The 15,404-nt window shown below is 35.4% G+C and overlaps 2 protein-coding genes across 5 annotated transcripts in view; both read left to right on the top strand.

Annotated features, from left to right (window-relative positions):
• LOC108974675 (MAGUK p55 subfamily member 7) overlaps positions 1–2,183 on the top strand; it is a 32,875-nt gene extending 30,692 nt beyond the window's left edge. For all 4 annotated transcript variants that reach the window (XM_018942659.1, XM_018942657.1, XM_018942658.1 and 1 more), the window contains one exon: positions 1,857–2,183. In XM_018942659.1, the coding sequence (XP_018798204.1) occupies positions 1,857–2,033 (177 nt within the window). In that variant the 3' untranslated portion in view covers positions 2,034–2,183. The remainder of the gene's footprint in view (positions 1–1,856) is intronic.
• A 7,840-nt stretch (positions 2,184–10,023) lies between these two features.
• On the top strand, positions 10,024–14,822 carry LOC108974681 (beta-ureidopropionase). Its single transcript, XM_018942667.1, has 3 exons — positions 10,024–10,347; positions 13,627–13,889; positions 13,964–14,822. The coding sequence occupies exons 1-3, from the start codon at positions 10,244–10,246 to the stop codon at positions 14,752–14,754; spliced, it is 1,158 nt and encodes a 385-aa protein (XP_018798212.1). The 5' UTR covers positions 10,024–10,243; the 3' UTR covers positions 14,755–14,822.
• The last annotated feature ends 582 nt before the right edge of the window (positions 14,823–15,404 follow it).

Here is a 15,404-nt window from a genome sequence, read left to right as displayed (position 1 = left end):
GCTCTTAATAAAATTTCATTAATCGTAACATTAAGTAGAAAATATACATTTACTAGCCGAAGATCTCAAAGCACCGTAGAATTATATATGTATGTATATCCAATACCAGCCACCAGAAAGTATTTGCAGCTTGATTTGGTCGATCAAGCTCCCTTAAAAAATTCATTGCATTTGATACATATTTTAGGTTACCCAATTTGTTTTAAATCGGAATATTGAGCGCCATGGAAGATATTCCATCTCAAGCGTTTAAAGTTTGGAACTCACAAAGTCAGTGTTAAGCTATGCTCTTCGCTTTGGTATATTTCCTATCATATATTCAATCCTCTTTTCCCTAAAGCCTTTGATCAGGCATGCTTTTTATTTAATGGGCTTTATGCTTGCTGAAATATCTATTTTCTGATGATATAAAAATTACGGGGAATGTTTATTAACATTCCAAAGAATATCCTTTGGCCGCGACTACGTCTAAGGCTTTCCATCCTTCGAGTCCAATCTTCGACGACTGCTTTGAATATTTCGGCTGTTAACTGACGAATGACACGCGTGATGTTTTGCTCCATGGTCTGAATGGAAGCGAGATTGTCTGCATAGATTTTAGACTTTGCATATAACCACAGGACAATGTCTAATGGTGTGATATCACACGATCTTGGTAGTCAATCGACTGACCCAAAAGTTGAAATTACCTGCTCACCGAACTATTCTCTCAGTAAATCCATTGATGTCAATAATGTGTGTGAAGTGAGGCATTTTTGCTGAAACCAAATATCGCCGATATCACGAGCTTCATTAATAATAATCGCCACTTTAAACAAATATGAACCAATGATCCCACCGGCCCTCAAACCACACCAATCCGTTTGTTTACATATCCATTCAGCCGGAAATGATCATGGCGAAACAAAATTTGGCTCGAAAATATCAGTTCTTCTTGGAACTTTTCATGAGCCCATAGAGCGAGCGATGTCGTGGTGAAAAGTTAAGTGGATTCATTTCTATAAGATCTTGACGTAGAATGTGCCAAATCATTATATCCGTCAGTCCGAGTTGGTGCAAACGGTTCCGAATCGACTCACCACGGGATGTTGCGAATAAGTAGGCCGATTATGCTGGAAATAAGTTGAGCGTGAGTTTTCGTAATAAATTTGAACGTTTTGTAAACGTTGTTCAACCGTAAGTTTTTCCATGATGAAATGCCAAACAATACTGTACAAAAATACTACTGAAAACCTCTACTTGGATCACCCGTTATAATGCAATGGTAAGGCATCTTAAAAAATGCAAGAGAAATGATTCTAGCTTTTTTAACTGCTGGTACTATGAAATAACAAATAGGAGTTAAGATTTCAATGAATACCAACGCTACCGACTTTTTAATAAATCAAAACAAGGTTGTCTGAAATCTTTACATAAATTTTGAGGTTATGTGAAAAAGTGTTCTAATTGAAAATCTGCCTACGCAGCTCATTGGTGAATTATTTTTCATTAAAGTTTTCGTAAAATTTTTTTCGCCAATGTCTTTCAACCTACTACTTTCTTTTTTTTCACAAATTATCGAATAATTTATTTCCTCTAAAAATACCAACCTAAATTAGTAATTCGCTTATTTATTTTTGTTTTTTACAAAAAAAAATATATTATGTTAACTATGGAAGATTTTCCGCTATTATTTTGGAATGTAAAACTAAATAGGTTGGCAACAACTGAATAATGAACAAAGCTTTTGCTAAAGCTTAGCCAAGTACCAAACCGCTTCAAACAGTTAAGGTAGCAACCAAAATGTTGAGCTTTGAATAAGAACAAAACGAAATGCAAATATTTTTATCTAAAGCCATGACTATTTTACCATTTAGGACGAAGAATTCAACGACATGCTTAAATCAGCCGAACGCATCGATTTCCTTTATGGCCACTTCTTCGACGAAGTCATCGTGAACGACGATCTGCTAACGGCTTTCGAACAGCTGATGAATGTAGTGCAACGCTTGGAGAATGAACCTCTGTGGGCGCCCGCCGCCTGGGTGCAATAAAATGCCTAAAAACCGAAGGAACAACCAGAAAAAGACAAACACTGCTGATGAATATGCTAAATCCAAATGCCAAAAACCAATAACACAAATATAATAAACAGATAAATACACAGTATATACATGCATATATGAAGAGGCATATATACATATATATACACACACATACATGCATTAAATATTTAATTTTAATTATTAGAGAAAAAACTTAAAGCTGTTTAATGAATTTAACATAAAACACCAAAATATATGTGGAAAAAAAACATTTTGAATAGTTTCCGAATATATTTTTTTTTTTGAGCATAGAGAAAAATTTATGAAACAAAAGCGGAAGTAAGGATTTCCAGTTTGCGTAGCATGTTTCCAAAAACCCTCTCAAAGAAATGTAAGTAGCTGATGAATGCAATAAAGAATGTAGAATATGCGTAACTCATACCTATATAATATATGTATGTATGTACATATATACATAAACACAAAGAAATTGTATATTCCAAACTGAAATTTTAATGTACAATATTTAGAAAAAACCAACTTCTCTATGTCTGTACACAATAAAAAAAACATAATTTCAGTGTTGCCAACATCAAAAACCATGTGTATGTAAAGTAATTAAAGTAAAGAACAAAACATTGTGTAAACATCCTACAAAAAAATACTACCGATTTTGAAGTTATTCGCTGAATTTTCGTCAATGTAGTTAATGAAATTCTAAATATAAAAATATAAGTAAAATAATTATGTTTTGCAAAAATATAAAATATAAATATATATATATATAAAGGAAGTGAATTGTATTCCAAATGCAAAAAATCTATAAAATTGTAATCAAAAATATTATCCTTAAATTTTGTTGTAATTTTAGTTTGCATTTTCTACTTTGAAGCTCAACTAGTGCAAATAAATCACATTTTCGAACAGCAAATGTCTTTAATGTCATAATATTTGCTCTCAAAAGAATATTTGTTAGTTAAAATATTTTTCTTCACTGCTAAAATGCAAGCATACATACAAATATATTATACTTCATATTAGTTTTACTTTGAAACTGCCTAAAAAATTAACACATTTTCAATATCTAAAAAAATAATCTTTAGTATTCTCTCCGAGAATTTAAGTAATGCTATCGCTGTAATTTTGAAGAAATATATTAAAAGCAAAAATTAGCATTTTCATCTAATGTTATTTATATTGTATGCCTAGATCATAAGTCATTATGTTAACCCTAAAATGCTTGCCTGAATGCAGACGACCTTCCGCATCGACAATTTTCGTAACCCTTCCCACTTATTATAATAATTGTTCACGTCTATTTATCTGTTATTTTGATTTAATATAATTTTAAATTTATTATTAAATGCAACTTTGATTAAGATACATTTCTCTAGTCGTGTTTCTAAGATATGAAAGCCAAAAAACTTTGTTTTTCAATCAAGACTATTTTAAAAAATTGGTGCAGTTGAAAATCCATACGTATATCGCAAAACTGGTTTTAAAACCTCATCTGTGAGACTTATTTTGATATTTATTTTTACCAGTTGCTAGTTCTGGCTCGAAACATCGCATTCAGTCATACCAAATGGTTTCATCGCGTCGGGAGGCAAAATCTTCGTATAATTATAAGGAGTGCTTTTTAGACACATAGTTTTCAAACAGCGAAAACAACTGGCGCGCTGTTGTCAACCGGCTTTAATCGCGTAAGCGGTGTCTACACCAATGAAGAAGTTTTTAAGAAGAAATAGAATTTATAGTATATCCTTTAATGTTCTGGCCAAGAATATGCCTTTAATATAAACACAAGGGTTTGGCATTAAATTTTAAAACTTATTTCTGAAACCTGATTCTCAACCGTTTTTTATAGCATTTGGAGCCGTCTGTCAGCAATAACGCTCTCCAAGGTGTCAATCGACTCGGACTTATCTACCTAGACAATCGACTTCACATAATCCCCCAAAAAATCACCCAGTAGTATTTACGTAGGTTGTCTTTAATACAGATATTTAGAGCTTTGGGAACCCCTTTAGTATGGTGAATAGAAAAATACGACAGCTTTGCTTCGAAACAAGTCAATGAAATTGTGAAAAATGGTTGTCTAGTGGATTTACGCTTATGTGCCCGAAAGTAAAGATCAGTCTAATGCATGGGTGTTTCATGATGAGCCGAAACTGATAAAAGTTGTTCGTTCATGAAGGAAGTGTTTGGATATTAATGGGGAATATTTTGAAAAACAATAAAGCATGACTAATCCCAAAATACAAAAAAATTGAGAAGAAGAAGAGAATCAAGAAAATGCGCTCACCTTAACTTTCCTTCAATAAATCGATTGTTTCGTTGGCTATATCGTATATAGCACCGTGTTCATGGAATCAAAGGTCGTCAGTCAAAGTCATTAATCATGGCTCTATGGCATTCTCCATTGACTGTAACATTATTACTTCATTTTTGAAGAAATATGACAAGAGCACACTAGAAGCACATATTTAAAACCTCAACCCTACAATTCTTAATTGCATTCTATATTTTACATTCAGAACTTATTTAAAACTTTTTTTTTGCAATTTTTAACTTAAACAATTTTCTTTGGTAGGTTGTCTCATTCATTAAAAAAATTAACCAATCTAATTAAAACAAATATAAGAGAAGCGATAACAATGAAAGGAATACAATAATGAAAATTAAAAATAGATTTTCCAAAAATTGAAAATATGTTAGCAAACACTTTTCGAACCAATGCAATAATAAAAGTATTAAACGATAAGAATGTAACTATTTATTTCATATGTAAAATTATATAAGTTGAAAAGCAGATTGTCCAAAATCTAATAACACATTATATATATATATATATTTACAGTGTATATAAGCGTGAAGTTATGAAAAAATAATCCTTATTATTATCTATTGTAATTAAAATTGAAAATGCATATTCTTATATTATAATATAATGAATGAAATGTTATCAATATGAAAATGTTGAAATAAAAAATTTATTAAACAATAAAAAAACAACAAAATGTTAACAAATTGCAGACAAAATATGACAACTTTATGTTCACTACTCAAAATAAAACATCAATAAACATATACATACGTACATATGCATATACAATATGTTAAAGGAACATACTCTACATAAGTCGAATTTGGTTAATGAAAGCAATTTGAGTTATTTTTGCATACGTTTTCGAAGCTCTCCTATGTATTTCTAGAAACTACGTACCCAATTTGCGATAAAAAAGAGAGTTAAAGCATACACTCAACTTTCCAGAAATATTCAAAATTTCAAACTTAACTTAATTCGACATAAGCTTTATTGGAAATTGTTTGCAGATATATATATACATACATGGACATGGAAAACGCCCGAACGCATATAACGCAAGTAGAGCCTTGTGCTACAAGGTCTACTTTTCAAGAACTAATCGCAAAAAAATATTTTTTGTCATTACTGAAACTTTGAATACTTGTAAAATAAAGGTTGATCCATTCCCTACTTAAAACAAAAACCAAAAAAATATAAACTTCAAAGTTAATGTGGAATATTTATTATCATTCGAAAGAACATTATTTGGCGAAGAGTTCTCGCAATTAGTCTATTGATTGATGTGATGTGTGGGAAGTGGCCCTGTCCTGTCTAGTTGAAACCAAATGTTCCCGAGATCACGAGCTTAAATTTCAGGCAGAAAATAGTCGGTTATCATGGCACAATAACAGTCACCACTGACGGTTACATCCTCATCGGCATCATTTTTGAGGTAATATGAGCCGATGATTCTACCGGCCCACAAACTACATCAAACCGTTGTTTTTCGGGATAAAATGGCAACTCTTGAATCTCTTCAGGTTGCGCTTCGTCCCATATGCGGTAATTTGGCTTATTTACATACCCATTAAGCCAAAAATCACTGCAAAAAATTTGACTTCAAAACGTCGGTTCTTTTTGGAACTTTCTAAGAGCCAATATCGCAGAGATGTCCTTAAATAATAATGAATACTGGGTCTCAAGTTGTTTGATGGTGTAGCGAATACATGCAACGCTCAGTAGACCGATTGAGTTGACCTTAAGTTGAGCAAAGCGCACGAAACAAATTCTTTATAGAATGCGACTTCTCGTAACAAGGTTGAACGATTTGTAAACCATATGCCTGAACAGTCTTTCCATGAAGAAATTGTCAAAGTGTGCTGAACAAAAATAACATGACAGCTTCCAACGACTCACGGGTGATCTGTCAAAAAAGACTATTGAAAAAATTACCTCTTCTTAGATCAGCCGTTACTTGTACTCTCCATCCACATATATGTATAAGTCTAAATTTTGCCTTCTACTTCAGCACCATAAATTTAAAAGCACTCGCTACCCTCACATAGCTTACATAGCTTACATAAATTTCTAATATTCTTCAAACATACTTACGCGTTTTTATTCTGAATCAAACATTGTTGTTTTATTTAAGTGTAACATAATATCTAAACATCCATAGAGAACATACTTAAGAAAGAATGAAAATTTTTGTTAATAAAAAAGTTATGACAATGAAAATATATAAGTTTTATTTGAAATAATTTTTTGAAAATATATTAGATTAAGGTTATATGTTCTATTAAGGTTAGCATAGCTTCATATGATGGAATCATTTGAGAGGTCTTTTAGCACTTCTTCTTGGAATGCAACTAGGACATACGAAATATTGTTGCTTCCTTTACGAATGGGACTGTCATTATGTACAGGAGCAGTGGCCAATACGTCAGGAATTCACACTGGAAAAAAAAAGTTATTACTCCCATCTTTGCATATTAAATTGGGTTTAATGAAGAATTTTGTTAAGATAATGAACAGAAATGGAAGTGGGTTATTGTATCAGAAACAAAAATCTCCAAGAGTCAGTGAAACAAAAATTAAGGAGGGCAAATCAAAGATAAAAGATTTGAGGAAATGCTCAGTGAAACTCAAATATAAGCCTAAAGTGCTTTTAAAAGCGTTGCTAAAAATTTTCTTGGAAATGTGAAAGCTGACAATTACAATGATCTTGTGATTAAAATACTTACTACCTATAAAGAAAATTGGTCGCAACATATCTCTTAAAATTTACTAAAAATTTAGGGGCCGTAAGTGACGAACACAGGGAACGGTTCCACTGCCATGGAGAAACGATGTCAAAGCAAGTGCAGTGCCAGTTTGCAGTTCCGACAAATGAGCAGCTTCTTGAAGAGAAAATGACGTTTGCAAAACGATATCTTAAAAACTGAGGGCTAGTTCGTATATATACAGACAGACGGACGTGGCTAAATCGACTCAGCTCGACATACTGATCATAATATACTTTATAGGGTCTCCGACGCTTCCTTCTGGCAGTTGCAAACTTGGTGACAAACTTAATATTCCCTGTTCAGGGTATAAAAAGCCATAGTCGAAGTTCATCGAATTTTGGTGGAAGCTTATGGGAGAAATGCTATAACTGAGCGAACCCGCCAAGGGTGATTCGCACGATTTAAAAGTGGTGATTTTGGAGATGACGAACTGGAAGAACGATGAAGATGTTGATATGCACAAAAAGAGCTCGCAGAATATTAGCTAGATACTCATGCAGCCATTTCAAAACTGTTAAAAGTAGCCGGATAAATTCGAAAGCAAAGGGAATTGAGTGAGTATTGTATAGACCATTAAAACTAACATAATGATGAGTGAGTTAGTTGTGATTCACGCATTTTTACAAATTTAAAAGCTTTGATCCACGAAAAACAAAATTTCAAAGAACATTCTGGCACTGTTAAAACTCTATAAGTAAGTTACTTTGACAATTTGAGAGAATGAATGAAATATCAGTATATCATTATGAAATGGACTTCAGGAGGCAGTCGTAAATCAAGCGCCAAATGAAGGTATCGGTATAAAACCTTGAACAAATTGTATCTCTTTTAAAAATTATCCAAAACGTACCATCACTTTTCAAATCCCTCTTACCGAAAACTAACCTTTTACTGAAAAAATCGAACAGTCTTTGAGATACTATATATTTACATATTTCAGAGAATATCATTTCCTGACAACATTGTGTCCTTGTGCCAGAAATGGATAAAATCGAGCCAATACAACTCTCATATACCTAAGGATTATCACACTTCGGCTTGCGGTTACCGAAAATATCGGACAATCTGGGAGATCTTAGATCTAAGTCTTGCTTCCATTCCCCAACTATAATATAATGTCTTCGGTTCCTCTAATTAATTTTTGTTTGTATCCATTTTACGTATATACATGGACATGGCTCGTCACGCTGATCAAGTATAGTATATGTTTTATATAGTATATATTTTATATGGTATACATATGCTTTATGTGTATAAAGTCTTCCTTCCGGATCTTATAAACTTCGCTATAAATTTAATATACCTTATTTATTGTATGATTATATCTACTTGCATTTACTTTTGCACAGTACTACTAATATAATGAGCATCGTAATTTGAGTTATTTAGATTAATTTTAATATAAATATCTTGGACGTTAAGAAACATATGATAATGAAATTGTATATGTATACAACATAATTCACTCACAAAATCCGAAAGCATTCTTTATTGTACGATATGCGGCTACGGGCAAGAAATACAAAGACAAGCACTGAAGGCTTCACGGGAGCCATTCTCCGGAATAGGCTTGAGGGTCGAGGTGCATGTTGCTTGAATCTCCTATTCGTCTCAAAATGCATGCCTTTCATCGGTCTTTTCAGACAAGTAAAAAAAAAAAAAGTTCAAAAAGGACCACATCTGGGCTGTTGGGCGGCTGCTTAAGCGTTGGGGTGCCGGCCTTACTTAAATAGCTGTTCACAAGAAAGGCGGTGTGAGCCGGAGTGTTTTCGTGGTACAACTTTCAGTCGGCTGCGATGTCTTGTCCTACCCAATTGACCCTTCTTTTGAGTCTCTTGAGGACTTACACGTAAAACTTGGCGTTGACGGTTTGTCCAGGAGGAACAAATTTGAAAAAGACAATGATCATCGTTTTCACTGTGGATGTGCTCATTCTTCCGGCCTTCATCAGCGACCTCTCTCGCTCCAAAAAGGCCTTTTGCCACCGGAAAGCACCACTTCTTGCTAAATCAACATCTGTGTAAGCCTGCTTGATGATACAAACGTCTCTGTAGCAGATTTATCGAGTTTTTTACAGAATTTAATCGCCTCTCCTCTAACGATCGCTGCATTTTCGGCTTATACCACCATACCAGAACCACATCGCGCGAAAATGTTTGTTCTGACTCTCCAGGTGCTCGGAGACAACTGACCAGGCGCCCAGTACAGTTGCGGTGAAAGAAGATCAGTCCTACTACTTTCTGTACAAACAATGTATGCGACGATACATTATCGTGGTGCAAAAACCGAAGTTGTCGGCCCATAATTGCGGCCTCTTTTTAAAAATTCTTCAGCTGACCTTTGTCCGGGTCGTAACCATAGTACCAAGACTCATCGTCTCTAATAAAACGTTTCGGGAAATGCTGGTAGTCGCGACAAAGTATTAAATGTATTCTGTTTTTCCCTTTCAGACTATAAAGTTTTCTTCATAAAAGTATCTGGGTTTTCTTATCGATCTTGGTTCGAACTTATGACATTCCTACTTGTTCCTAACATTTTTCTCTGGGTATATAAACATGAATACAATAACAAAACAAATTATTTCAAATGGCAGATAAAGCTTTCTCTCTCTCTCTCTCTCTCTCACTCTCTCTCTCTCTCTCTAGCTATATCTTAACTTAACTCAGCTGATCGTGGAATAAACATACTCATATATAGTACATATATATAATATTTATAAATAAACATATACAAACATCGATGTCTCACAAAAACAACTAACAAACTAATTAAGAGCATAAACTCTAGCTAGCATAGAGCCAAACAAATTCACCTACTTAATAAATATGTTTGTGTCTGTCGCAGCGAGTAAATAATAAAAATTGAGAGCCACGCAATTGAACGTCAGAAAAGTTGAATCAATCTATGATTGCATCGGCACCACCCAAGTGAGGAAGCACTCTAAACATTGTCATTCGTTAGCGAGCAAGCAGCGGACTTGGTTAGATCCATTTGGACAAAATTGAATATTTTCGTAAACTATCAAACACCAAGAAATTTTTTTAAATTAGAGAAGTATTAATCAACATTTAAGCTTCAAAATTTGTACTGCAGCAAACATAAATTAATAAAGTCTGCAACTCAAGATGTCTGATTTCAATTTGAACAGCCTGGAAGAGTGCCTGGAGAAACACATACCGCAAAATGAGCTGAAAGAGGTGAAACGAATTTTGTACGGCGTCCCCGAACAGTAAGTTGATGAAAGCGAAACAATAAAAATATCAATTTTTAATTGCGTATAGAGAATTTTTTGCTTTGAAATCGAACTGGAGCAGCTGAGTGCATGCAAACATTAATTATATAACGGTGAATTAGTGAGTTAGGAAAAATTTATCTGCCACTCTAAATAAATAATACAACCTTTGCCTTATCAGCTAGAAGGGTATCATAAAAGTTATATTCTTTTGGTAAACTATGTACACTGGCTTATCTGGAGACAACAATTTTATTTTGATGCATGAATTAAACGTCTGTTTTGTTAATAATATGGAAATTTAATTTTAAGTAATATGTATATAAAAATGCATATGCTCATACATATGTTATATTTTATTGGGATTTGTGTGTTTGTTTCATAGTTCAATCATTACGGGCGACAAACCCCCAGCGTTGTTATGCACGCCATGCTTATACTTCTATATACATATACCTATATATGTATAAATATAGCTATAATACCCTTCACAATAGCATTTTCATAGCATTAAAAGTATAAAAGGTATTTTGATCGATCAGTTCCTATTGCAGTTATGCAATGTAGTGATCTGATATAGGCGGAGAAAAGGACGTGTGCAAACTTTCAGTTTGATATCTCTAAAAATTAGGGTCTGATTCGCGTATATACAGACGGACGGACATGGCTAAATCGACTCAGCTTGTCGCGCTGATAGTTTACACATGTATGAGGCTCCGAATTTCTGATAATACTTATGTATATCTGGTTATTACCTTCTGAGTGTTAAAAACTTAATGGCAAATTGAATAATGGTTGTCAAAAAAGTCTTGCGGTATTTTTATTGAATTTTCAATTGTTCATAAAATTGGTTACTATAACGCGATTGAAGTCAAATATGCACCAATTTGTTTGATGACGCGTTCCCCACGAGATGACACCTTTATAATACCCCTCTCATAGAAGCTCGCTTCCCTATTGGCAAAAAACTTGGAGTGCCAATTTTCACAGGACTCTCTTGTGGCCAACTTCAGACTATCAAGCGCGTTCGCCATGGACAGAAACAGGTGGTAATCACTTGATGCGAGATCCAGGCTATACGGTGGATGCAAAAGAACCTCCTATCCGAGCTCCAGGAGCTTCTGGCGCGTCACTAAAGATGTGTGTGGCCAGGCGTTGTTCTGATGGAAGACAATTCGGCCTCTGTTGATCAAAGATGACCTCTTCTGCATGATTGCTGCCTTCAAGCGGTCCAGTTGTTGGTACTCTTAGTACAGGTCCGAATTGAGCGTTTGGCCATAGGGGAGCAGCTCATAGTGGAATATTCCCTGCCAATCCCACCAAACACACAGAAGGACCTTAATGGCCGTCAATCCAGGCTTGGCCACCGTCTGGGCCGCTTCACCGCTTTTCGACCCCGACTGTTTGCGCCTTACGTTATCGTAAGTGACCCACTTACCAGTCACCATATGCTTCAAAAACGGGTCGATTTTGTTGCGATTCAGAAGCGATTGGCATGTGTCGATACGGTCAAAGAGGTTTTTTTGCGTCAATTCGTGTGGTCCCCATACATCGAGCTTCTTATTGACTCCAAGCTTCTTCAAATGATTCATGCCCAGCTCTTGACCGATGCTACGGCTGCTACTATGTCGGTTTCTTTCGAACAATTCAGGGATTTTATCGCAATTTTCGACGACAGGCCTTCCGGAGCGTGGCGCATCTTTGATCACCTCTACACCAGAACGAAAACGTTGAAACCATCGTTGTGCGGTGGAAATGGAAACTGTATCGGGTTCATAAACTGCACAAATTTTATTGGCGTCTTAAGATGCATTTTTGCCTTTTTCGTAGCATTACTGTAAAATATGCCGTATTTTCTCTTTATTTTGCTCCATGTTTGCGACGCTATAACTCACGAACAAATTAAAAGAAACGACAATCAATCAAACACATGTTAGCTTGTGAAATGAGCTTCCCAAAAAGGTATAGCATGACCCGATGTGACGAATAAAACTAGAACTACGCGCTCTCAGCGACAACTAGCGAAAATACTGCAAGACTTTTTTATAATAAGCAATTCTAAACGAACGGGTGGGTATTTGACTGGTGTGAGAACTTGCTGATAAAATATGTAATATATACAACAACAAACTTTTAAATAGTTTTATGTCAAACACGGCACGCGCGTACCCACAGACTTCACAGAATTAAAAAAAAACTAAGTTATACTTATCTAGTGTTATAAAAAACCGGTTCTAGGTGGCACTCTGTTTCTTCTTTCGTTTTACCTCTGCAGCTTTATATGATCCCAAAGAGAAGATAGATTTACTAATACTTTGATGCTGAGGATATAAGAAAGATTTCCTAAGATTAATCTAGTTATCATAACCTCTCAATAAGCGTTATATTCTTATACTATAAAGAAAAGTAGATCTATTAATGTGTATATTCCCACTCCGGGTCAAGCGCATCAAGCGCTTACTTTTGCTTGAGAAAATTGTTAAGTACAAAGTTGGTATGATTAAGGGGTCAGTAGGGTAATCTTTTTTCAATTTCTTTTTGCATTTTATGTGCACTATACCCTTAGAATTAATGTAGACTCCCACTTTACCATTGGAAAGGCCCAAAAATAATAATACCTCAAACTTTAAACGCGTTTTTCTCAAAACACATTTTAAGTTGGCGGACATGATTCCGGTAAACTACTCAACCGATTTGCTTATTTCTTTTTTTTGTTTTTTTAATCAATGTTCACGAAACGCCTATCGTCCCTTTATTTTATAATTTAAAATTATTATAAAAAAAACATGGGGAAAATTAAAAACAAAAAAAAAAGTTTATTACTGTTTTGTTAAGCAAAATTTTTTCATGATTCTAGTAAAAACGATCACCATTCACGTACTTGTTATGAATAAATTGGGGTTTTTGTTTCAGATGATCCAAACATGAGAAATCGTGTTTTCTCCTACAGATGTCATCAAAAAATTCCGAAAAAAATGTGTTTATACACTCCACGATATACCTCACGATATGTGAAACAAGTTCTATTGTGGAATAAAAATTTCTATCAAAAACTGACTGACTGACTGACTTCTGACCCCTTAAAGCACAGCAATAACATTCAAATTGATTTAGCTTGACAGCTATGAACCCAAAAACAATGGTTAACTTAATTCTAAATGAATTTTTGAAAAAGAAAACTTCATTCATTCTGAACTATTATAAAAAAATTATTTATATACATACATATGTACAAATGTATAAAATCTAAGTTTTTATTTGTTTGTTCTGTAACAGCGATGTCTTGGAACTGCCAGCGTCTGCGACCGGCTTAGCTGCTGACAATGACTTTGAGATCCAGGGATATCGTATTTCAGCACAGAAAGAGCACATACGGAAGCCCCGCATCGTGCGTGTGGGCGCTATACAGAACTCTATTGTACTGCCCACCACCGATCCAGTGGACAAACAACGCGAAGCCATTTGGAATAAAATACGGATCGTAATCAAGGCTGCTGCGGCGGCGGAGGTGAATATTCTATGCATGCAGGAGGCGTGGAGTAAGTTGCAAAAGAAAAATGTTTACAAATGTATATGAACATTAGACTGAACCAATATTTTTCTCCATATCTAGCAATGCCGTTTGCCTTTTGCACACGCGAAAAGTTTCCCTGGTGTGAGTTCGCCGAAGAGGCTGAGAATGGCCCGACAACAAAAATGCTGCAAGATCTCGCCAAAGCCTACAATATGGTCATTCTGTCGTCAGTGCTCGAGCGCGATACGACGCATGGCGACACCATCTGGAATACAACGGTCGTGATATCGAATCGTGGTCGTTACCTCGGCAAACATCGTAAAAATCACATTCCACGAGTTGGTGACTTCAACGAATCTACTTATTATATGGAAGGTAATACTGGTCATCCAGTATTCGAGACAGACTTTGGCAAGATAGCTATAAATATCTGCTATGGACGCCATCATCCACAAAATTGGATGATGTTCGGTTTGAACGGTGCCGAAATTGTTTTTAATCCATCGGCCACCGTGGGTGCACTGAGCGAACCACTCTGGGGTATTGAAGCACGCAATGCAGCTATCGCAAATAGTTATTTCACAGTCGCAATAAATCGTGTGGGTATCGAGGAGTTTCCCAATGAATATACCTCCGGTGATGGCAAGAAGGCGCATAAAGTTTTCGGCCCCTTTTACGGTTCATCTTATGTAGCGGCACCGAATGGTGCACGAACTCCGGGCTTATCACGGCATCGTGATGGCCTACTTGTGACTGAGCTAGATTTGAATTTGTGCAGACAGGTGAAAGACTTCTGGAACTTTCCAATGACACAGCGTTTACCATTGTATGCTGAATCTTTCAAACAGGCTTCTGAACTTGATTTCAAGCCCCAAGTGATAAGGGAGTAATAGAGCAGGTTGCATATGATTAAATAATATGTGTTTCTTATAAAATAAATACACTTTTTTAATAAAAACCGATACTGTACTTCTTTTTAGGGAGAATGATCTTCTTTCTCGTATACACAGCTTACGCGATTATAGCCGCGTTAGCAACAGGGCGAAAGTCGTTTTTTTTTTCACAATTCAGCGCCAATTCGAGATACCGAGTGCAGCCAGGTTCTTCTCCACCTGATCATTTCAACAGTGTGGAGGTTTTCCTCTTTATTTGCTTCCCCCGGAGGCTACTATGTTCAATATTTTCAAACCTGGAGGGTTTTCATCCATACGGACGACAATCTAGCTAGCGTAAACGCTGTCTCTTTCGCTAAACTATGTCAATCTCATTGTATAATTCATAAAGCTCATCGAATGCGATGGCGATTTGCCGATGGGCAAAGAACCATAACTCTTCCGCAGACCCTTTCTCTTGAACGAGAATAAGACCCTTCTTAGGACGGGAATAATGAGTGATTTATAGAGTTTGGTCTTTATTCCGCGAAATGCCTACTCAGTCTGATGCAATAGAGGAGTTTGACTTGGAGTGTATCCTGAATGGAAAGAAGATATGATACCCATAAGACTAGGTGAGGAGTATTTGGCAGTACTAAAACGACACA

This window comes from Bactrocera latifrons, unplaced genomic scaffold (assembly GCF_001853355.1).
Source record: "Bactrocera latifrons isolate USDA-ARS-PBARC rearing strain unplaced genomic scaffold, ASM185335v1 scaffold_58, whole genome shotgun sequence".
NCBI lineage: Eukaryota > Metazoa > Arthropoda > Insecta > Diptera > Tephritidae > Bactrocera > Bactrocera latifrons.
This window is presented reverse-complemented; position numbering and strand designations above follow the sequence as displayed.